Source organism: Dipodomys merriami, unplaced genomic scaffold, assembly GCF_024711535.1.
Source record: "Dipodomys merriami isolate MVZ:Mamm:240054 unplaced genomic scaffold, mDipMer1.0.p SCAF_10, whole genome shotgun sequence".
Classification (NCBI taxonomy): Eukaryota; Metazoa; Chordata; class Mammalia; order Rodentia; family Heteromyidae; genus Dipodomys; species Dipodomys merriami.
Window position 1 is genome coordinate 52,567,188 of NW_027202271.1, and position 24,524 is coordinate 52,591,711.

The 24,524-nt window shown below is 43.7% G+C and overlaps 1 protein-coding gene across 1 annotated transcript in view; it reads left to right on the top strand.

Moving 5' to 3' along the window:
- Stab2 (stabilin 2) overlaps nucleotides 1-24,524 on the top strand; it is a 134,867-nt gene that overhangs the window by 21,258 nt on the left and 89,085 nt on the right. Inside the window, exons 6-15 of the mRNA XM_069991529.1 lie at nucleotides 749-844; nucleotides 5,393-5,518; nucleotides 6,307-6,503; nucleotides 8,896-9,029; nucleotides 11,867-12,000; nucleotides 13,591-13,673; nucleotides 15,307-15,456; nucleotides 17,361-17,504; nucleotides 18,525-18,581; nucleotides 23,734-23,850. Coding sequence (XP_069847630.1) covers nucleotides 749-844; nucleotides 5,393-5,518; nucleotides 6,307-6,503; nucleotides 8,896-9,029; nucleotides 11,867-12,000; nucleotides 13,591-13,673; nucleotides 15,307-15,456; nucleotides 17,361-17,504; nucleotides 18,525-18,581; nucleotides 23,734-23,850 — 1,238 coding nt within the window. The remainder of the gene's footprint in view (nucleotides 1-748; nucleotides 845-5,392; nucleotides 5,519-6,306; nucleotides 6,504-8,895; nucleotides 9,030-11,866; nucleotides 12,001-13,590; nucleotides 13,674-15,306; nucleotides 15,457-17,360; nucleotides 17,505-18,524; nucleotides 18,582-23,733; nucleotides 23,851-24,524) is intronic.

A 24,524-nucleotide genomic window follows, 5' to 3' on the forward strand; every position in this document is an offset into this window, starting at 1 on the left:
ATTCAGTCCCCAAGGGGCTCCTCACCTCTCCCCCAGGCTGCATGGCAAAAGAACCAGCTCTGTCACTCAATCTCTTAGGGTCTGCTTCCCCCAACCCTGTGAGCTCTTTGAAGAAAGGTGTTCTTAGCTACTGGTTTGTATACCTAGTGCTTGGGTCAGAATCTGTAACTATGGAAGAGTTAGGTCAACATGTTTTATTGTTGTTGTTGCTGCTGCTTATATGCTGGTTCTGAGGCTTGAACTCAGCACCTGGCACTATCCCTGAACTCTTTTGCTTGAGGCTAGCACTCTACCACTTTGAGCCACAGCATCACTTTCCAGCTTTCTGAGTGGTATTGGAGATAAGAGTCTCACTGACTTTCCTGTCCAACCGTGATGCTCAGATCTCAGCCTCCTGAGTAGCTCCAATTATAAGCCTGAGCCACCAGGGCCTGGCATCAATAATTTTAGTAAAATCTTTTCTATTAAATCCCATATAAGAAGCATTCCTACTGAGACCCTTCTCCTCCATCCAGTTATCTCCACCATCAGCTTGACTGCTCCCCAGCACTTGTTTGCAACACCATAGATTATGTGCTTTGCTAAGTCAGAAACAGCAGCAACCAGCCTCTTGAATTGTTCATCTGTAATATGAGGATGATACTGACATCTACCTCATGGGGTGTTCTCTGTAAATGGGAATCTCATTTCCCGATCTTTAGACTCCGGTCTCCATCATGCATTACAAACCCTCATTTTCTACCTGCAGTGTGTAGCTGTGTGCACGGCGTGTGCAACAATGGGCCTGGAGGTGATGGGACCTGCGCGTGCTACTCTGCTTACACGGGCCCCAGCTGTGACACACGTAAGTCCTGTGCACTTCCTCAGCAGATAACGCAGGTGTGGCATCTGCCCTCGCTCCCATTATTGGGGCTCTGCAGAGGTGAGGTGAAGGGGGTGAAATACCATCCAATGTCTGGGAGGAAAGAAATCATCATTTTTTAAGAGGATGGAAGGAGAAAGAAGGAAGGACAAAAGGAAAACGGGAGGGGAAGTGGTGGTAGTGGGGCACAGAGGTAGTTGTGCTTCAAGAAGGCTGAGCAGGGAGAGTGTGGGGAGATGGAGGAGCTAGACATTGGGGCTAGGCAGACAGGAGGGACCCTTGCTACAAGTTAGTCACCTATACAGGACGTACGGCACTGTCGCCATACCTGTTGCAAAAGCAAGACACGTTAATGGTGTCAGGGGAGGGGGTAGAGGAAAAGCCACAAAACTAGCAAGTAAGAATGGGATTCCAAGCATCTGAATCCATAGAAAATTCGCAAAGTAATCTACAATGCTGGACCCAATTAAGAGATAGAAAACACAATGGTTTACAAAAGAAAAGTTTATCATGAAGATTAGTACATTATGCTAGAAGAGTACTTGTAGAAAAAAATGCTATTTGTGGAGCACAAGGACTGCATAAAGGTGGTAACCCCCCATGGGTAGATTCAAGCCTTGCTGAAGAAATATGGTGGTGCCCCCCCCCAAAAAAAAAACAATGTTGGCTTTTTTTATAGGCCAGTATCAGGCCACAGTCACTTGGTAAGCCCAGATCACCCTTTGCAACATGGTTGAGCCAAGCTCGTGGATAAAGACACTCTGTGTCAGAGGGCAGGGTAGAACTGGACAGCACTCAGTGTCTGGGGGTAGGGAGAACTTGCACTTTGCATTCTACAAGGCGTCACCAGATCCAGGGTGGACAATCCAAGGTCACTAAAGGACAGCGCTGATGCTCAGCCTGGACATACATGGCATCCCTGAGCAGACAGGGAAGCCATGGCCGCAGCAAACATCAGAAGAAGCACACCCTGCACCCAGTTCCAAAAGCAAGCTTCCTTGCTTCCTGTTCTGTCCGCTAGCACCCTCTACTGACAAATTTCAGCATCTCTCAGGAAAGGAAAAACCCTCTCAGGGATTAGGAAACTCGTTGGCTGAGAAGGATGCATTGGATGTTGATTCCTCCTCCTCCTCCTCCTCCTCCTCCTCCTCCTCCTCCTCCTCCTCCTCCTCCTCCTCCTCCTCCTCCTCCTCCTCCTCCTCCTCCTCCTCCTCCTCCTCCTCCTCCTCCTCCTCCTCCTCCTCCTCCTCCTCCCCCTCCTCCCCCTCGTCCTCCCTCTCCCCCTCCTCCTCCTCCTCCTCCTCCTCCTCCTCCTCCTCCTCCTCCTCCTCCTCCTCCTCCTCCTCTTCCCTCCTCCCCCTCCCCCCTCCCCCCTCCCCCCTCCCCCTCCTCCTCCATGGGGCTTGAACTCTTGGCCTGTATGCTGTCCCTGAGCTCTATTGCTCAAGGCTAGCACCCTACCACTTTAAGCCACAGTGCCATTTCTGATTTTCTGGTGGAGATAAGAGACTCACTGACTTTTCTGCCTGGGCTGACTTCAAATCATAATCTTTAGGTTTAGCCTCTTGAGTAGCTAGGGTTACAAGCATGAACCACCAGCACCTGGCTGATGTGGATTTTTTAAAAATCACATCTTAGCTGGCTGGCATTGATGAGTAGTGACTCATGACATACATCCGGGTCTCACTGACTGGCATGCAGAAAATGGTCCCAATACAACCATCCATAGCCAAAGAGTCACCAGGCACCATGTGGGAAAGTTAAGGACACACAATCCAATCTCCAGGAGTGACCCAGCTTGCAGGAATGACTGCCCCATGCCTGAATCCCAGTCACATCTCCACATCCAAGGACTCTCAGGGCAGTGGCTGCTTCTTGAAGCTGCCTCTCTTCCTCTCAAGAGCGTGCTTTATGTTCATTCTGCTTAAGTTCCCTTTGGGTACATCCTTGATTCTTTCTCAGCTAAGACCAAAAATCTTCTGTTCTCAACTTGGTAACCACAACCAGTATGAGAGAAAAGGTTATACATGGTGTCTTTGGAGCCTGAGATGTAAACACATTGGCTATGCAGCCTGTGGCACTAACTTCACTTATCTGAGTGTTAGTCTTCAACAAAAGGAAAAGTTTCCAGGCATCAGTAGCTCATGTTTGTGATCCAATCTGCTCAGGAGGCTGAAATCTGGGGATCACAGTTTGAAGCTAGCCCCAGCAGGAAAGTCTCTGAGACTCTTATCTCTAATTAACCATCAAAAAGCTAGAGGTAGAGGTATGATTCAAGTGGTAGAGCTCTAGCCTTGAGTGAAAAAAGCCAAGCAGGAGCACAAATCCCCAATTTGAAGCCCTAGTTATAGGCATTAAAAAAGAACAAAGTGTGCCAGGCACCAGCGGCTCATGCCTATAATTCTAGCTACTCAGGAGGCTGAGATCTGAGGATCTGGGTTCAAAGCCAGCCCGGGCAAGAACATCTCGTGAGATTCTTATCTCCAATTAACCACCAGAAAACCAGAAGTGGTGCTGTGGCTCAAGTGGTAGAGCATTTGCCTTGAGCTGAAGAGCCGAGGGACTGCACCCAGGCCCAGAGTTCAAGCCCCATGAACAAAAGAAAAAAAAACAATGAAGTGATGGGAGGTTGAAATTCAACAATGTGAAGTCATTTTCTTAAAAGCTTATATCGTGCTATAAGCAGTAAGATAGATAAAATAGCCACTGCCTTGCTAGGCACCACTGGCTCTCCCCTGTAATCCTAGCTACTCAAGAGGCTGAGATCTGAGGATCACAGTTCAAAGCCAGCCAGAGCAGAAAAGTCCCCATGAGACTCTATCTTCAACTAACCACTCATAAACCAGATATGGTGCTGTGGCTCAAGTGGTTGAGTGCTAGCCTTGAGCATAAAGAGACTCAGGAACAATGCCCAGATCCTGAGTTCAAGTCCCACAAACAATAAAAAATTAAAAAAAAAAAACAACTGCTGCCTTCACCTCCTGCACAGGAAGCAAAGCACCCCAGCCTCAGGTTTGTGGGACACTTCTGTGCCCTCAGCTGGCTTTCTTCCCAGCCCCTCCCACAGCCCAGTAGACTCAGGGACACTGGCCTTCTCAGTACGACAGGGTCTCAGTCTCAAAGCCAGCCCAATGGAGAACACTGTCAGATTGCTTTCCAAGTGGGAAAATATTTTTGTCAAGTCAAAATATGAACAAGAGACTGAAACAAAAATATTTACAACTCGCATGGCAGATAAAGTTTTATAATAATATAAGGTCCATGACCCAACTTTAAAAATAGACCAAGGATCAAATGATACTCAGAACAAGAAAAATAGAAACCAGGAATAAAAATGAAGAGGGTAACAGAGCCACACACAATCATGCATAAAAAACACAGCCATATTGGGATTGGACGAGAGTATAGGAGGTTCTATTCTGGTTTGATGTTGATGTTGCTGCCATTATGTTATACAGATTGAAAAGATAATAACTATCCATGGGTATCAGAGAAGCAGCAATGGGGATTCAGATTGTTATAACCTACAAGGGGAGGGCAGTTATCTAGCCAATTTTAAGGCATGTTTCTGGGATGTCTGTAATCCTTGCTACTCAGGAGGCTGAGATCTGAAGATCACAGTTCGAAGCCAGCCCTGGCAGCCAGATCTGAGTGACTCTTAGTTCCAACTAGCCAGCAAAAGTTGAAAGAGGGAGTATGGTTCAGGTGGTAGAATGCCAACCTTGAGTGGAAAAATCAAGCAGGAATGCAAAGCCCTGAGTTCAAGCTCCAGTATGAGAACTAAAACAACAACAAAAATTAAAAAAAAAAAACAGGATTCTATTTTGTTTTATTTAGTTGGGGAAAATCATAATAATTTTATGAATAGATGGATTCTATTGGTTGTTGATATGATTTAGAGAGTGGAGGAGAGAATTTGTTTCAAGTTTGTGTACTTTGTATTTTTCTTTTTTTCTGCTTGGTTTTTTATGCAATTTTTATTGTAAAAATACTGTACAGTGGGGTTACAGTTACATGAGTAAGGTAATGAGTACATTTCCTATCAAGCATTATTGCTTCCTCCTTTGTTTGTCCCCTACCATCCCTTCCTTCCCCACTTCCCCAACTGCTCCCCCCATCCCTGAAGTTGTAAAGTTCATTTTCAACATAGTGTCTTGTACATCTCATTGTTACAATGGGTCAACCTGTATATTCTTAATTGTTGGAATGAATCTCTAATACTTCTCTCCCCTCACCCTCCACTGGTTCTGGGGCTTGATCTCAGGGCCTAGATACTGCCTCTTAGATTTTTCACTCAAGTCTGGTGCTCTATCACTTGATCCATACCTCTATTTCTGGCTATTTTTGGTGGCCAATTGGAGATAAAAGTCTCACAGACTTTCCTGCCCAGCCTGGCTTTAAACCACGATCCTCAGATCTCAACCTCCTGAGTAGCTAGCATTACAGGCATGAGCCACCAGTGCCCAGCTCAATTACTTGTTCATAAAAAGGAGTTTAGAACAGTTATTTTCCTAACAATTCTCTATACAGCTATCCCTGAATGTGCCTCCTTGCTGTGCCCAGAAAATTCCAGATGTTCCCCCTCCAGTGAAGATGAAAGCAAACTAGAGTGCAGATGCCTCCCGAATTACAAAGGTGATGGAGAGACATGCGAGCGTGAGTACAGCTCCCCTGCACACCAGCGTACACACCCATGCCAGGAAAAGCATCTCCACCTGCAAGTGACTAACACAGTGACTTCCATGGCTCTCTGTGTCGCTGAGACATAAAGCAAAAGCACCAGGCATGAAACTTACCATGTGATCACCCTCAATGGGCCATTCTCAATGGCAGCTTCTTATGTTCTCCAAGCACAGGCATAGACTTTACACATTGTCGTGTTATTTTAACCAATACTACTATACATTTTCTTTTCTTTCTTTGTGGGTTTATTCCCTGTATGGAAAGCTCCACTGTGTATCTGTGAAGAAGATGAATTCAGGACTCAGAGTGCCTGGGCTCACAACCTATATCCGTCTATCATCAACAACGTGACCTTTAACCCGCCTGATCCCTCATTTTTCCCCTCTATCAGATAGGGATAATAATGGTCCCTACCTTAGGATATAACCATAGGGATAAATTAGTTGATTTGTGGCAAATGCTTTAGATCAGGGCCTGGTGCATCTTATCAATCCTACACGCCTTAGTGCTTTCTTTCATGCTATTTGATATTAAATTCACACATAATATGGCCTATGATTCTGCCCGTATAGCCACGTGTCAATCTGTTTAGTTTGGGAGGTGGTCTGAATGGTGATGGGGTGAACCGGGTCTTTCTTAAAACCCTTGAGTTGCCTCTGTGGTTCTGATTCTCTGTGGCCGCTGGCTTCCCTCCAGCCCATGTTTCCTTCCTGTTCTGGGATGAGCTGAACACCCATCTCATTCTGTCATTGCCTCTCCAGCCATCAACCCGTGTTTACAAAACATCTGCCACCCTCACGCTCTTTGCACCTACCTGGGACCAAACCGGCACCGTTGTTCCTGTCAAGAAGGCTACCATGGCGATGGCCAAGTGTGCCTGCCAATAGACCCCTGCCAGACTCACTTTGGAAATTGTCCTACACAGTCAACGGTGTGCAAATACGATGGGCCGGGCCAGGTGAGCCAAGGAGGTAGAGAGCTTTCTACAAGTACCCAGGATAACTCCCTGCCAGGGGTGGAACACTGCCTCCCAAGTCACATCATGACCTTGACCAATGAAAGTCAACCTATATCTGGAGAGCTTTGCTGAGGTAGCCAGTGGAGAGGGCCTTGTCCTTAATTGGCACATTCATCCACCAAGCATTTAATAGGCTGCAAGTCAAGTGCTCAGTGGAAGATGCTTATCCCCACCGCCACCCCCACCAGGGAGGTCATGCTGCACCTGAAGGAGAAAAGACTGTGTCCCCATCCACAAATAGTCACAGGGCCCCTGCAAGTCTATCAGCAACCCAATGGGAAAAGTTGTAGCATTCTTCAGAGAATCCACCTCCAAATAAAGATCTTTGTAAGGGAAAATTCATGGCCTGGCCTGAATACAAGGCCCTGACAGTAAGAGTCAAAATGGGCTTTGTGCTGGGCACCCAGTGGCCCATGCCTATCATTCTAGCTACTCAGGAGGCTGAGAATCTAAGGATCACGGTTCAAAGGCAGCCCAGGCAGGAAAGGCTGTGAGACTCTTATCACCAATTAACCACCAGAAAACTGCAAGTGGAGTTGTGTCTCAACATAGTAAAGCACTAGCCTTGAGCATTCAGGCCATGGGTTTAAGCCCCACAACCAACTCCCTCCCCACCCTCACCCTCCCCCCCCCCCAACAAACAAATAAGAATGGACTTTGTCTCTTTACAAATAAGTCCCCTGGCAGATTTGGGTCATTACATGATTGCTGAGCAGGGCTTTTCAAACTGAAAGATATGAATATTTTGAACTCCATAATTCTTTCTTGAATTGGGAGGCAACTACATATGTTTAATAGCATCCCCAAGCTCCTCCCTTCATGACAATCAAAAAATCTAGCCAGGTGCAGGTGGCTCCAGGCCTGTAATCCTAGCTACTCAGGAGGCTGAGATCTGAGAATTGTGGTTCAAAGCCTGCCTGGGTAGAAGAGTCCGTGAGACTCTTATCTCCAGTTAACTACTCAAAATCTGGAAGTGGTGCTGTGGCTTAAGTGCACTAGCCTGAGCACAAAGAAGCTCAGGAACAGAGCTCAGGCCCTGAGCTCAAGCTCCAGGACCAGCAAAAAAAAAAAATCTTTAGTCAAGTAAAATGGGTCATGCCTGTAATCTCAGCTACAATCAGTAGGTAGACAGCAGGAGAATCCAAGTTTGAAACCAACCAAAATTAGTGAGTAAAACATTAGTGAGATGCTGGATAAGAAATGTACTCATGGGCTGGGAAGGTGGCTCAGTGGTAGAGCACTTGCCTTGCAATGCCTGAGGCCCTGGGTTTGATTCTTCAGCACCACATAAGCAAAAAGAAAAAAAGCCGGAAGTGGTGCTGTGGCTCAAGTGGTAGAGCGCTAGCCTTGAGCTGAAGAGCTGAGGGACAGCGCCCAGGCCCAGAGTTCAGGCCCCATGACCGGACCCAAAAAAAAAAAAAAAAATGTACTCATTACCTTGTTCATGTAACTGTAACCCCTTTGTACATACAGTATTTTCACAATAAAAAACTTAATTTTAAAAAAAATTAGTGAGGGCTGGGAAGGTGGCTCGGTGGTAGAGCGCTTGCCTTGCATGCCTGAGGCCCTCAGTTCGATTCCTCAGCACCACATTAGCAAAAAGAAAAAAAAGCCGGAAGTGGCGCTGTGGCTCAAGTGGTAGAGCGCTAGCCTTGAGCTGAAGAGCTGTGGGACAGCGCCCAGGCCCAGAGTTCAGGCCCCACGACCGGACCAAAAAAAAATTAAAAACACAGAAATGAACAAAGAAATAAAACAAAGACCTCCAGGAATTATGTAGCTAATGAGGTCAAGGGTTAGGTGAAAAACTGAAAGGTCAAACTTCATAAACAAGAGGCATGATCTTCCCAACAGGTAAGATATATAAACACTATTTCCATTTCTGGAAACTTCAGCAAATGTTTACCTTAAGCCCACACTTCAGACTTAGTTGGATTTAGCTTTTTTTTTTCAGTAGCGGGATTTGAACCCAAGGCCTCATACTTGCTCTCCCATTTGAACCACACACCCAACCCACTTTTGCTGTAGTTATTTTCTCAAATAGGTTCTTGTGTTTTTTGCCTGGGACTGGCTTTGGCTCATAATCCTCTACCTACATTCCCCACATAGCTAGGATTACAAATGGAATTCACCGTCCCCTAGCTTGTTTGCCTGGGCTGGTGTTAAACCACAAGCCTCCTGATCTCCACCTCCCAGGTAACCAGGATTACAGGTGTGAGTTACTATATTAGTCCTTCGAGTTGCCTTTTATGTCAGAATAAACATAAATATGGATCGAAGAAGAATGGCAGCTGAGACTAACAACTTGTTTTTTTTCTTTCCTTGTCTCCGGAAGTCTCACTGTGAGTGTAAGGAACATTACCACAATTTTGTACCTGGAGTGGGGTGCAGTATGATCAACATCTGTGAATCAAAAAACCCATGTCACAAGAATGCAAATTGTACCACCATCATACCAGGCCAAACAAAGTAAGTTTCAGTCTCCCACCGATATCTTTTCCAAATGGACGATGTGATGGCCAGTCAATGTGATACCCTTCCTTCAAGGGGTAGAAGTGTGTTTTATGCAGCCATCTCTCTGCTCCTACTTTACATAGTAGATAAGTACAAGGAGCATAGTAGATACTCATAAGTCTATGTTTAATCAGTGAGGTGCTCGGCAGTTATTTCTTTTAGAATGAGAGCTCTCCAGAATGTTGACCCAGCCTGACGTGGTCGGCTGGAGGAAACAGAAATCACACGAGAAATCACATGGGAAAGCAACTGGTATGGTTATTGCAGGAGCTCAATTGCTATTGTCCAGGAAGTGTTGCTTGTGAGTGTTGTAAACAAGACTGAGAAAGTTCTTTTGCACACAAGGTATTTCCTGGACTCGGGTTTCAGAACAGGAAAAGATTTATATGTAAAATCCTAGGCAGAAGCAACTCATGTGGTCGAAAGAGAAGATTATCTGGAGTTTAAGGATCTGGGCTTGGCTGTGGTACCTACCAGAAGCATGACCTTAGGCAGGTGACACCTTCTCTCTGGCCTCAGTTTCTCTCTATACAAGTGAACATAAGAATACCTACTCCAAAATGGGAGGGGGAGTGACAATTTCATGAGCAAATGGAACCCAAGAACCGCATAAGAACATGGTGAGAACTATTAAGCTGGGGAGCTGTATTTGAATGAGAGATTGGACGGAAGCTAGAACCCACGTCCTTTGACCTTCCCAGACTATCTCTGTGTCACTTGGCCTTCATGATCCTCAGCCTCTGCAAAGAGGATTCATGCTTGCTCCCCTTGTGAGCTCCAAACCAGGGCAACACTGAATGGTGCAATCCAACGGCACCTCTGCACTTTCCAAGGCCCTGTCTATCTTCCGTGATGGAGGGGTCATCGGTGCAGAGATTTGCCCAGACAGATCTTGTTAGCACTGTGTTCTGTCTGGCCAGTGCACTCATTAGGCATGGAGTAGAAAGAACTTTGATATCAAAACACCCATCTTTGTATCCCAGCTCTGCCACCTGCCCGCTCACAACTAATTATCCTGATAGTTCTTCAACTAAAAAGGGGGAGAAGAGCGGTCCCCACCAGGGCTAAGATGATGTCTTGAGGTCATGTGAAGGGCCAAAGGACAAGGTAGGAGGCTCCCGCAGCTCTCTAGGCAAAAGGAGACACCCTCTGAGCAGTTTGATCCACAAACTGGCTGAAAAGAGATGTGTGGGACCATATTTAGAAGCTCAACTGGATTCATGTGGGGGGCAGGGAGGGGGCAGGATAGAGCTATTTAAATTCCACGGCTCCCCATGAGTCACATCTGTGGTATGGAATGACCACAACAACCCTGTCACAGCCCTCTCCCTCTATCAATCCTTTCTGGAACATTCTCCTACCTCATGTTGGCTCTCCCCTCATCCCCCACCACCACCCTGAGCCCCCAGCCACATCTCCAGTATCCTGGCTAATGTCACCATCCCATGCACCTTGTCAACCTCTGCCAGCTGTCAACTCCAACTCCTAGCAATAGCCAACCCTATTCACGGCCAGCTGAGCACGAAACCGCCAGGTGTCACACAAGCTTTCTGTTACCATGTTGATGGGCTGAAATTGGCCCAGCTGGGAGGGCAAACTGTGGAAACTGGAAAGTGCTATAACTTAGGGCCCCCATCCCCACCCCCAGAGCTAGAAGTTCCACATTTGCCAACACAACACTGCTTGGCACATCTTTTAACTCTTCCTTAGGCAGTGAAACCATCGTCTAAAAATATCGATGACTTTAGTAGTTATGCACTCATTTCTGTTGGCTATGCTGTCTGTTTAGTTCAATCCTTACTCTACAAGTGTTCATTACCAACTATGGCCCACATTGTAGCACAAAGCCATGAGGAACCTTTGCTCTGGCTGCATGGGGAGGCAAGCATTCATCACCACACAGATCAGGATAAAATCACAGCTGTAACTTCTGCTGCCCCGAAGGGCTTCATGAAGGTACAGATCAGGGATCACTTCCTCAGTGAGCGGAGGCATCAGAGAGGCCTCAGCTAGAAGGGAGCGGGTGGGGAAGCATGTCCTGAGCTGATCAGTTCTGAGAATTTGCTGTCCTGTAGGCTGGTTTCAGTGGAAATTCTGCAGTGGGCCCCTAAAATCTATAGTTACAATAAACGCTCCAAGTGATTCGATTTGCATGGTATGGGGGGGGGGGGGAGGGTGTGTGTGTGTGTGTGTGTGTGTGTGTGTGTGTGTGTGTGTGTGTGTGTGTGTGTGTGTGTGTGTGTGTGTGTGTGTGTGTGTGTGTGTGTGTGTGTGTGTGTGTGTGTGTGTGTGTGTGTGTGTGTGTCCCTTCTCTTCCACTCTTCTCTTTTCCTCTCCCTCATTCTCTTCTTGAACTCACAGCCCGATGCTCTCATTGGGCTTTTTTGCTCAAGGCTTTTTGTTGGTTAACTGGAGATGAAAGTCTATTAAACTTTCTTCCCTGGCTAGCTTGGAATTGCATTCCTCAGCTGTCAGCCTCCTGAGTATCTGGGATTACAGACTTGAGACACGGACACCCGGCTACATGGTCTGTGGAGCTTTTAAACATACTCAAGCAGAGAGCTCCCAAAAATACCTAGTGTTTATAAATGTGCCTGATTTATTAGGCATCCTGTTCTGGAAGGCCCCGTCTCTGTTAAGCTCTTAACTCCTCACTGTCTACCCCTCTCTTGGCCTTGTCTTCTCTACATCTGGACTTTGTTTCCCCAGCTGTGAAAGGAGGCCTGGGGCTATGTAATCTCGGTAGTCATGGCTCGAAGACTCTGAGAATGTGGTTTTCGTCTTCTCCGCAGATGCACTTGCCGGAAAGGTTATGTGGGTGATGGCTTGTTGTGTTACGGAAATATCATGGAACGGCTCAGAGAATTAAACACTGAGCCCAGAGGAAAATGCCAAGGAAGTCTGACCTCTGTCATCTCTCTCCTCGGTATGAAGCAATGGATAGAGACTTCCTCCCCAGGGGCATCCATCTTTGGGGCCAAAGCATCAGTGAGACCCAGGATGCAGAAGGGGATGGGCCAGGCCAATACCTTGGAGCTGGCGTTTTTTTAGGGAGATACCATGCAGGTGGGAGGAAAGAATGGACAGCTGCTCCCAACGAGACAGCTATTTTCTGAGAGGTCTACCAGGGTGAGAATTTGTAGGCAGAAAGCTGAGACTAGGGTCCTATGCCTCCCAAAGATCGACAGACTAGCAACAACAATAAGAGCTACTTACGTAATAGACCCTTCACCTTTCCCTTGACATTATGGGTCAGTTCTTCGAGGGTGAGCAAAGATTGGCAGATAGCACGGAGGACGGAATGACTAGGGCCCTGCTCTATGGAGGCATCGTTTGAATTTTGGAATGGTTTTGGTTGTGCAAACTATTGTCCTGATGCCACAAATTACCTAGGTCATATCCCAGGCTCCCTGGGGCAGGGTGAGAGTTTAAAATGCCCTCATGCATTTGCTTGCAAATCCTTGAGAATGAATAGTTAAAACCAATCATAGACTTAGACGTGACATCCATCAAACATGAATATGCCCAATTAACAAAATAAAACAAAACACACACACACAAAAACACCCCACAGATGACCAATTAACAGAAGCCCTACATCATCAGGATTTATGTTGGTATTTACCAGTCACCAAAGATGACTTCTCAGAAAACACTCACACAGGCATAATGGTGCATACCTATAATCCCAATTACTTGAGAGGTAGAGACAGGCGGATGACAAGTTCCAGGCCAGCCTGGCCAATGTTAACAAGACTTTATTTCAACAAAACATAAAAGGGGCCCTGGAACTGGCCCAAGCGGTAGAGCTCGTACAGGAGGACTTGGGTTTACCAAAGAAGAGAAGGAGGAAGAAAAGGAAGAGGAGGAGGAGGTGCAGATGGAGGAGGATCTGGAAGCCTCTGCCATACATTCTTGGCATAATATTAATCTGTATCTGCATGCATATCTTGTTCTACAAGGAATCCAGTGTTACTGGCACACCGTGGGCTTGGGCCGTGATCTGTCATCTCCTCGCACCCTGATGGCCCAGCTTCCCTAGAGTGATGAACTAGACTAGTTTCATCATTTGCAAGACCAGTGTAAAATGAAAAATGTAAAGTCCTTCATTCAAGTAATAAACATTCCAATATGGCAAGAGGCGAGCATCAAGCCTAGTGTGGAGCTCTTCTGAGCTGGACTTAGATAGAACCCAGAGCTACATTGTAGCTCACTGAAAGGACGACATCTCCAAAAGCCAGGCACAGGTCAGGGACTCTGGGGCTGTCAGAGGAACTTGCCATGGCTAACTAGCTCATTCTAGAATGTCCTGGAAGCCAAGGCTGTAGCTGCAGAAAAATTCTTAGTGCCTCATATGGAACTTGTCAGGACCAAGGCCTCATGGTACTGAATCTCAGGGCTGTGCAAAGCAATTAAAACAAGTAAGGAAATAGTCACAGTGCTAGTACTGCCTTGATTTACTCCATGTGCTGCTGACCATTGGCATTTCCTTCCTATGTGTGTTTCTATGCCTAAGATGAAGTATATGCCTGGCCTCTAAGTAGCCTGGGACCATTCACAGTGCTGCTACCATCAGACAGGGCCTTCAAAGCATCTGATGTGAGTATGTAAAATCACCTACATGTGTGTGCAAATGCAGAGAGCCTGAACAGGCTGAATCCTCTTCTTTTTTTCCTTTTTTTTTTTAAATTGTGAAACTGCCGTACAGAGGGGTTACAATTACATGGGCAAGATAATGAGTACATTTCTTATAAAGCATTGTAGACTCCTCCTTTGTTTCCCCTTCCCATCCCTTCCCATCCTCCCCCGCCCCCCCCCACCCAATCCTCCCCGCCCCCCCACACACACATTAGAGTTGTAAAGTTCGTTTTCAACATAACGACTTGTAGATCTCATTGTTGCAATGGGTCCACCTGTATCCCTATTTAAACAATTTGTTTTTCCCCTTCCCCTCCACAAATTATACCGACATCAAATACAGTGAAAGCAGGGGTTATACTATGGGGGAGGGACATACAAAGCAACAAAGAAATAATCTTATAAATGTGTTAGAAACAATCACATGAAAGAAAAAAAACATTTGAATATATATCTTAGGGTTCATTTCCCTAATATCACCATATCTGACCTTTTCTGCTTGACTCAGACATACACTAGATATTGCAAATAAGGGAAACCATGGGACCTATGTTTCTTTGGGCCTGGCTTACTTCACTTAATATAATTTTTCCAAGCCTTTCCATTTCCTAACAAATGGGGCATTGTCATTCTTTCTGATGGAGGCATATGAGTACATTTCTTTTTTTTCTTTTCTTTTTTTTTGTCATTCATGGGGTCTGAACTTTAGGCTTGGGCACTGTCTCTCAGCTCTTCAGCTCAATGATAGAGCTCTACCACTTGAACCCCAGCGCCACTTCTGGCCTTTTCTTATGTGGTGCTGAGGAATCGAACCCAGGGCCTCATGCACGCAAGGCAAGCACTCTACCATTGAGCCACCTTCCCAGCCCATGAGTACATTTCTTATCAAGCATTATTGCCTTCTCCTTTGTTTCCCCTTACCATCCCTTACCATGCCTCCCCCCCACCCACTCCCCCCCACACTCCCTGCCAAAGTTGTAAAGTTCGTTTTTCGACATAACATCTTGTACATGTCATTGTTGCAATGGGCCCACCTGTATCCCTATTTAAGCAATTTCTCTCCTCTTCTATTTAAAGTTGGTTCTTACTTGTAATCCTAGCTACTTGGGTGGCTGAGATCTGAGGATCAATGTTCAAAGCCAAGCCTTAGCAGGAGAGTCGCAAGAGTCTTACCTCTAGTTAACCACCAAAGAGCCAAAAGTAGAGCTGTGGCTTCAGTGGCAGAACATTTGTCTGGAAAATACCAGACCCTAGGTTCCAACCTCAACACTGCCCCCCCCCAAAAAAAGTATAGATTTGGTCTATCAATCCACTTTATTTGTTCTTTTCATGAAATTTCAAACTATTTCATTCTAACACTCTTCCTCTATTCAAGTGTCAGGGTTCAGTCTAGGGCGGCTCCCATGATAGGACACCAGGCAGGGCCTCCAGCCCTCACAATGCCACCATCTTTGAGGCCCACTCCACCCATGAGTATACTCAGGAAATACCATCTGTATCAGAAAGCGGTCAAAGATAGCCCCTAGAGTACCCTGGCTTTGATGCATTATAAAACACATTTTCAAACCCCAGCCCTCTGTCCCTCTTTTCTTAGGTAAGAGCGCTCTTGATGGATAAAGAGGCTGCTAAGTACTTCGTGAAACTCCACATCATTGCTGGGCAGATGAGCACAGAGCAGATGAACCGCACAGACACCTTCTACACCTTGACTGGGAAGTCTGGGGAGATCTTCAGTGCAGACAGGGTAAGCATTTCTCAGAATTGTACTCCTGGAATTCTAGGCCAAAAGGACCCAGCTCAGGCTTTCGTGTGTCAGACTCCACCCCTCACCCCAGTATGCCAAATTAAGATACAAGAAGGATGAAGACAGAGAAAGCCATTCCTATACTGCACCAGCAAACCACAAGAAGAGGCAGAGCCATCTCCAGTGTCCAGGGAGGGGCTGTAGGTTTCAATAGAGAAAGAATTGGGGCAGGGGTTAACAGTATGCAGGGTTACTGACCAGAGGGATGGTGGTGTGGTGGTCAGAGGTGCTCAGAGGCTTGGTTTGGTTGATCATCATCTCTCGCTAGGGCCTGGGCATGATTTTACCAAGGAAGTCATGGTTGCCTGGGGAATACTGTAACTTCAATTGTTGTCAGGGGATGTTATCATCTTTCTTGGCATCCCAGGTGGCTGCAAGCTGGCTACTCACAGCAGACTGAGATAAAATTAAAAGAGGGATATCAAGCTTTGCTCCTGCTTTCCCTTGCAGACCCAAGTAGAGAGCTTTTTTCCAGCCAGACCAGTCTCTAGATGCACGTTACCCTCCCAGGACTAAGCCATCTGTCAAGCCAGTGCCCAAAACCTCCTTGACATTCATGTGTGGAGTTGGTGATCTTTTGGTACTCCCTGTTGGTCAGACAAGTAGCAGAGAGCAATACCAATGCCATGGGGAGGGGTATGCTGGTGCAAAAATGGGGTTCCCGGTGTTTGATTTGGATCATGTTTATTTTGGTTACTGGAGCCGATCTAGCATCACCAATGCCTTAGTGCTGTTTTCTTTTTTTAAAAAAAAAATCTTGCCCTTCCCCTTTGCATGACTGGAAGTTCAAGGGACTCATCAACAAAATGATGTGTGTCTTTGGCCTACACTACTTTATAGTGCCTAATAGCTGAGTTTGCTATATCACCAAGAGTCCTGTCAATGCTAACCACAGGACAAATAATTTATTTGTGCCTATGTAAGACTCAGAAGAGCCTGTAAGAAAGGTTCCACCAAGAATCTCCATTTTTCCTGTGGGACACGGTAAGTGCCAGAGCCTAGAGTCCAGTGTGAGTCTGTCTGACTCCAAAACCCACCACTTTAACCTTAACAGTCTGCTATATTGAGTATCTCACAATGGACAGTTAGACAGGTAGATGTTAGACAGATAGGCAGAAGATAGATGGGTGATAAGTAAATAAGTGGTAGATAGATGATAGATGATTGATTGATATAGTTAAAAAGTTAAATAATATAATCGATGATATATAAATCGTAGAGAGAGATAGATAGGCAGGCAGGCAGACAGACAGACAGACAGACAGATAGATAGATAGATAGATAGATAGATAGATAGATAGATAGATAGATAGATAGATAGATAGATAGGAGTGATGAAGTGATGTATCAATATCAGACCATAAAGATTTCTTCCTACACCCAGGACATGGTTCTTATTAGCTCATTTATTCATTGAACAAATATTTACTACGTCTCCACTTGGAAGGGTTTCATGAAAAGGAAAAAGAATTCGTTTTTCCTTTAGCAAATACTTGTACCAAGTGTCTTTTCTGTGTAGTATACTAAAGCAAGCGAAGCATTAGGGCAAAGGGAACAGCTCTACCCAGCTGGAGCTTGCAGTTCATTGGAGGAGAGCATTTTAAAACCTTATCGGTGTTGTATATCTGATAGTCACATAACTTTATCTCACTGACCTTAACAGAAACTATATGAAGAGAATCAAGAAGACACCCTCATGTTGGTTGGGTCACGTGACTTGCTCAGAATCTCACAAGCCATGAAGAGGGCAGCACCAAGGACTCTGGACTTCTGGCTTTTTGTCCACCAATGCTTGCTCCTTTCAGAACACTATACTAATACTTTATCTTTCTTTGATATTTTAGGATGGCCAGCTTAGGCTTAAGCTCTATGGGGGCAAAAAGAAGGTACAAATTGTACAGGGGAACATCGTTGCTGCCAATGGGCTCATACACATCCTTGACCAAGCCATGGACAGCATACAGCCCACGTTTGAGAGCAACACCAAGGTGAGACACTTCAGGGAAAAGTGACGCCCACCCGAATCTGCCTGCCTTGGCTGCATTCTGGAAGGAAGTGCTTCTCATATGTGCTTGCCCTTCCTTCGGCCAGGAAGATCTCAAGCTAAGAGATAGAACTGCTATTTTTCAAATAAAGTTCTGAGTCTTTATGCAAAGGGCAATAAAGGCACACTGAGTAAATAGAAAAAGCCTGGATAGGCCAGGCGCCAGTGGCTCAGGCCTGTAATCCTAGCTACTCAGGAGGCTGAGATCTGAGGATTGCGGTTCAAAGCCAGCCTGGGCACAAAAGTCTGTGAGACTCTTATCTCCAATAAACCACTCAGAAAACTGGAAGTGGTGCTGTGGCTCAACTGGTAGAGTGATAGCCTTAAGCTAAAGAAGTGAAGGACAGCGCCCCGGCCGAGAGTTCAAGTCCCATGACCGACAAAAAGAGAAAAAAGAAAAAGAAAAGAAAAAAACCTGGATAAGTTTTAACCTCTTTTTATGGTACAAGCCTATAAAATTCCAGCTATGTAGGAAGTAGAGATGAGAGGATCATGGTTGTAGGCTAGTCTGGGGGAAAAAATAACTTAGTAAGACCCTACCTCAAAATTCAAGCTAGGTGTGGTGGCTCATGCCTATAATTAAAATTATATAGAAGATGGAATAGGAGAATCACAACCCAAGGCCCATCCTGGGGAAAAAAAAGGTTGAGACATTACCTGAACAAGAAATAAGAAAGAACTGGGTGTGTGGCTCAGGTGGTAGAGTACTTGTCAACCCTGCCAATGACGTACACTTGAATAGACCACACATCAGGTAAAAGAGACAGAGCCACAAGGTCTTGAGTTCAAACCCCAGTACAATCAATGGATAAAATAACATTTTTAGAATGTGTGGCAGATGGACCAGTTTCTTTTATGTGCACATATAACACATAAGCTCTTTCCTAAATCCCTGTTTTCCTCAATGACTTTTTCTTTCATTTTTCCTAAATCATTTCATTTTAAGCTAAATGTCTCTTTTCAGCAAACCATCATGATGATGTTACAACCAAAATACAGCAAGTTCGTGTCTTTGTTGGAGGTATGTACCCTCCCTGAATTTCTGGGGTAAAAAATGCTTCTTAAGTTCTCTATAAAATTTAGCAAGACTATATAAAGTCTAAGTACTTTCTGGAGAAATTCTTAAGTTTTTAGTTTGAGATTGATCAGGGCATAAAATTTTATTTCTTTATTATTATTAATGTACTTTATTGTTATTACAGAGGAAGTATAGAGAGATTACAATTACTTGAGTTAGGTAATGAGTACATTTCCTTTCATACAGTGATTTCTGTTCCCTTATTCTCTCCTAGTCCCTCCCAGCTGTCTCCATCCATGAGTTGTGTAGTTCTCTTTCATCAGTGTCCAGTGAGTTCCTGATGTACTTTTCCACTCTTTTTCCCCTCACGTTCTGTATTCTCGCCTCAACTCTTCCAATGATATACACTTGAATACACCATACATAGAGTGAAGAATCATCAAAAGCTAAAAAAAAAAAAAAGAGGTCTCTTATTTCCATATCTTGGAGTTCATTTCAATGTGTATATTCCTTATATAAATATGAAGAGGCACTTAGGCATTGTACCTTCATATTTCTCTCCTACGGGTATCCTTTTTTGGTTTTACTGTGTGTGAGTATCTAGGATCTTATATAATTTATCATATCTCAGTGTATGTTAGATCTAATTTCCGCATATCAGAGAGAACATATGTCTTTCATCTTCTGATCTTGGCAACCTCACCTATTTGTTCTAGCTCCATCCATTTCCCTGCAAATGACATTATTGTATTCTTTCTGATGGCTGTGTAAAATTCCTTTGGGTATAAGTTCCACATTTTTTGTATCTCCTCATCTATTGTGGGGCCTCTGCACTGTTTCCATATCTTGGCTATTGTGAATAGTGCAACAATGAACATGGATGTGCAGGTGTCTTTATCATATCCTGGCTCATGATGCCAAGGAGTGATATGGCTGGGTCATAGAGTAGGTCTATGGAATCTCAGAGTCGTTTTGATTTGCATTTCGTTTATGACCAGGGATGATGAGCATTTCCTCATATGTTTCTTTGCCATTCTTACCTCTTCTTCTGAGAAGTCTCTCCTTAGCTACCTTGCCCATGCAGTGATTGGTTTATCAGGTTTGGGTTTATCAGGTTAGTTTCTTGAGCTCCTTGTATATATTGGGTATTAGGCCTTTGTCTGGATATATTGATGGCAAAGATCTTCTCCCAGTTTGTTGGCTGGCTTTCTAGTTTAGTAATTACATCCATAGCTGTGCAGAAACTTTTCCTTTTGATGTACTCTCACTTGTCAAGTCTCTCTCCTATCTGTTGTGCCTCTGGGACTCTATTCAAGAAGTTTCTACCTATGCTTCTTTGGGAGGAGATGGGGACAAACAAGTCGTTTAAGGATTCAGGTGGACCTGTTGCAACAATGAGAAGTACAAAATGTCATGTCAAAACCAACTTTACAATGTCGGTGTGGGGGGGGAGGGGGGTATAATTGGGTGGGGGGAGGGGGGAGGCTGGGAAGGGAGGTGAAGGGTAAACAAAGGAGGAGGCTGCAATGCTTGGTAAGAAATGTATGCATTATCCTGCCCATGTAATTGTAGCCCCTCTGTACAGTATGTTCTCAAATACAATAAAATTAAATTAAAAAAAAAAGAAGTTTCTACCTATAAGTTTTAATGTTTCTCCTAGTCACTCTTGCAGTAGTCTCAAGGTTTCAGGTCTGGTGTTGAAATCTTTGATCCACCTTGAATTGATATTAGTGCATGGTAACAAACAGGGATTCACTTTCAGTTTTCTGCATATGGATGCTCAGTTGTCCCAACACCAATTAGTAAAGAGGATATTTTTCCCCACTGTATGTCTTTGGCTCCCTTATCAAATATCGGATGACTGTATGTATGTGGTTTTATTTCTGGGTCTTCTAATCAGTTCCATTGATCTTCTGGTCTATTTTGTGCCAATACCAAGATGGTTTTGTTATTATAGCTCTGTAGTAGAGTTTGAGGTCTGATATTGTGATACCACCCACATTGCTCTTTTTTTTTTTTTTTTTTTTTTTGCCTAGAATTGCTTTGGTTATTCTAGGTCTTTTATTGTTCCACATGAATTTTTGGATTTTTTATCTAATTCAGCAAAGAATGTCATTGGGATTCTTATGGGGATTGCATTGAATTTGTATATCATTTTTGGCAAAATGGCCATTTTCATAATATTGATTCTACCTATATATGAACATTGATGGTCTTTCTATTTCCTGGTGTCCTTTGATTGCTTTCTTCGTATTTTTGTAGTTTTTTTGCTATAAAGATCTTTTACATCTTTCGTTAGGTTAATTCCTTCATATTCTTTTTTTGAGACTATTGCAAATGGAGTTGTTTGCATGATTTCCATTTCTGCTTGTACATTGCTGGCATACTGCAAGGCTACTAGTTTTTGTGGGTTAATTTTATATCCTTTTACTTTGCCAAAGTGGCTCATCAGCTCTAGAAGCATGAGGATGGAGTTTGTGTGGGTCCTTTAGGTATAAGATCATGCCATCTGCCAATAGGGACAGTTTGATTTCTTCATTCCCTAGGTGAATTATGTCCTTTTCCTGACTTATTGCTCTGGCTAGGAATTCCAGAACTATACTGAAGAGGATTGGAGATAGTGGACATCGTGGCCTTGTTCCTGATTTTAGGGGAAATGGTTTTAGTTTTACCCCGTGGCCTTGTTCCTGATTTTAGGGGAAATGGTTTTAGTTTTTCCCCATTCAGTACAATGTTGGCTGTTAGTCTATCACATATAGCCTTTGTTATTTTATGGAATGTTCCCTCTACTAGCTCCTCCAAAGCTTTTAACATGAATGGATTTTGTATTTTGTCAAAGGCTTTTTCTGCATCTATCAGCTGATCATGTGGTTCTTGTTCTTGGCTCTGTTAGCCTGTTGAATTATATTTATTGATTTGCATATATTAAACCAACTTTGCATCTGTGGGATGAAGTCTACTTGGCTATAATGTATGATTTTTTTTATTTTTTCTGGATTCTGTTCTACTTTATTGAAGAGCTTTGCATCTATTTTCACCAGAAAAATTGGTCTGTGGTTCTTTTTGTTGTTGTTGGATCTTTACCTGGTTTGGGGATGAGTGTGATATTGGCTTCATAGAATAAGTTTGGAATTTCTCTCTGTGTTTCTATTTCATGGAAAAGCTTGAGGTATATTGCTGTACATTCATCTTTAAAAGTCTTATAGAATTCAGTGGTGTTAGTTCATCTTTAAAAGTTTTTTAGAATTCAGTGGTAAATCCATCCAAGCCTGAGCCTTTCATTATTGAGAGACTTCTGATTTCTTCTTTAATCTCCTTGCATGTTACTGGCTTCTTTAACTGATTTTTATCTTCATAGGTCATAGGCAGTTTGTGTGTCTCTAGAAATTTGTCCATTTCTGCCAGGTTTTCCTTCTTTGCGGGGGGCAGTAGATTTTGAAAGTAGTCCTTTATAATCATTTGGATTTTCTTTTTTAATTTTATTTTATTGTAAATATGCTGTACAGAGGGGTTACAGTTACATGAGTAAGGTGATGAGTACATTTTTTGTCAAACATTTGGATTTCTTGAATGTTTGTTGTAATTTCTCCTGTGGCAACTCTGATTTTGTTTGAGTCTCATCTCTTCTTTTCTTCATCAATCTTGTTAGTGGTCTAAAGAACCAGCTTTTTGTTTAATTGATTTTATGCATAGTTTTTCTTAGCTCCTATTTCATTGATTTCTGACCTAATCTTTGTTCTCTCTGTCTAGTAGTTTTGGATTTGATTTGTTCTTGGTTTTTTGTTTGCTTGTTTGTTTGTTTTGCTGTATCCCAAAGGTTCCATTGTGATTTGTTTTCATTTTCATTGAATTTTAAAACCTTTCTAATTTCTTCCTTAATTTCTTCTGTGACCCAGGTGTTATTCAGTAGTGTGCTATTCAATCTCCATCTGTTTGAGTGATTTCTACAACATGTTTCGTTGTTAAACCACTTTGATTCCACTGTAGTTAAACAGAATGCAAGGAGTTATGTCAGTCCTCTTGTATTTGTTTAGGTTCTTTGTGTGTACTATGATATAATCTATTTTGGAGAATGTTTCATGGGCTGCTGAGAAGAATGTGAATTGGGTCATTGTTGGGTAGAATACCCTGTAGATATCTGTTAAGTCCATTTGGGTAATGGTGTCATTTAATTCAGAGGTTTCTTTGCTTATCTTTTGTTGGTTGACTTGTCCTTTGATGAGAGTGGAGTATTAAAATCTCCCACTATTATGGTATTGGGTTCTATCATGTTCTGTAAGTCCACAAGTATTTGTTTAACATATTTAGGAGCTCCATTGTTCGGTGCATAGTGACCACTGAGATTTCTTCTTCATGGATCATTCTCTTTATTTATATGTAATGACATTTCTTGTCTCTTTGTACATTTTAATGAAAAATCTATTTTATCAGATGTCAATATGACTATTCCTGTCTTCTTGCAGGATGCATTTTCATGGAAGATCTTTTTCCATCCTGTCACTAAGAATTTGTTTTTATCATTGACCATAAGATGAGTCTCTTGGAGGCAACATATGGATGGATCAGGTTTTTCTGCTGGCAGCCAGGGCTGCAGAGGACACAGGGTCCAGTACCCCAGGATTGGTCCTGGTGTTCTTCCTCTGGAAGCAGATGGGTTGGGGTGGGTGGCTTCTTTGTCCTCTTCAAGCATGGTGTCCCATCTCAAGCAGGAGGGAGGGACCCAGGCCAAGCACTCTGGGTCACTGCCAGTGCTGGTCTCTGGTGCAGAGTGGGGTCCCCGGCAGGGTACTCCAAGTTCCTGACATTGGTTCTGGGCTGAGCAGCAGCATTGTGAAAGTTTTCTGGCTCTGGATGCTGTGATCTGTGTCACTGTCTGTGCTGGTTGGGGTCCGACTCTCACGGGGCCACTCTCATGGCTTAGGCATCCTACAGACCCAGGATGGAGGGTAGGGGGAAGGCACTTTGCAGTTTTCCATCCTTGTATACGTTAGGTATAAGTTCTTCTTTGTTCTTGTGATTCTATATTTGTTTATATTTTTCTTGTTGTCAGTCTCTTGGGACGAAGTGCATGTCAGAACCCTAAATCTCTGATTTGAGAGAGCTAGGGTGATTTCTATTGCTTTGTTGCCATCTGAACTTTAACTCTTAAATGCAGGAAGCCAATATGGGGCATTCCTTGGATGAGGATGGACCATACACCGTTTTTGTTCCAAGCAATGAAGCACTAGATAGCATGAAGGATGGTACTCTTGACTACCTCCTTTCTCCACAGGTATTGTGTCCTACTGGCTCTGATGACTCTGTTAGCATCAATGCTTCAATCTACCCCTATATTAGCTTTTGCTAAACTACAGTATTAAGTAGTACAAGTATCACCACTTATATAGCCACAACCAAGGCAGACATCACTAGTCAATTACAGTGACTTCAAACTCTTCAATAGAGTTCCAACTGGCTATGATTGGTCAATTACACTTGGTGTAGGAAATAACACCTATTTACAACTGCTGTCCCAAGTGGTTGGTTTGATTTGTTTGATGTCTTCTAATGTTTCTGAGTAGTAAACTCAGAAATTTAACTTCTTTACAACTCTAAAACCACCTAGAGAATATATCTAAATTAGGCAATCCAGGCCTAGGCTAAGTGCTCAACCATACTCCAGCTTTTCTTGATGAATGGGTCAATAGTAATTGTTACTTACATGGATGCTGGGAGGATTAAATGTACATGCTTTATATTTTTTAGAACAGATTCTGTCACAGAGTAAAGACTGTGTAAATGTTATTTGGAATTTTTATCATCCTGGGTTTTCCAGCCTATAACTAGGCTGAGCATGGTGGCTCACACTAACCCCAGCTATTTAGCCAGCAGAAAACCCCAGTACAAATATATATATATATATATTTCTGAGTCATATATTTTTATAACTAAATATACAAAATCATT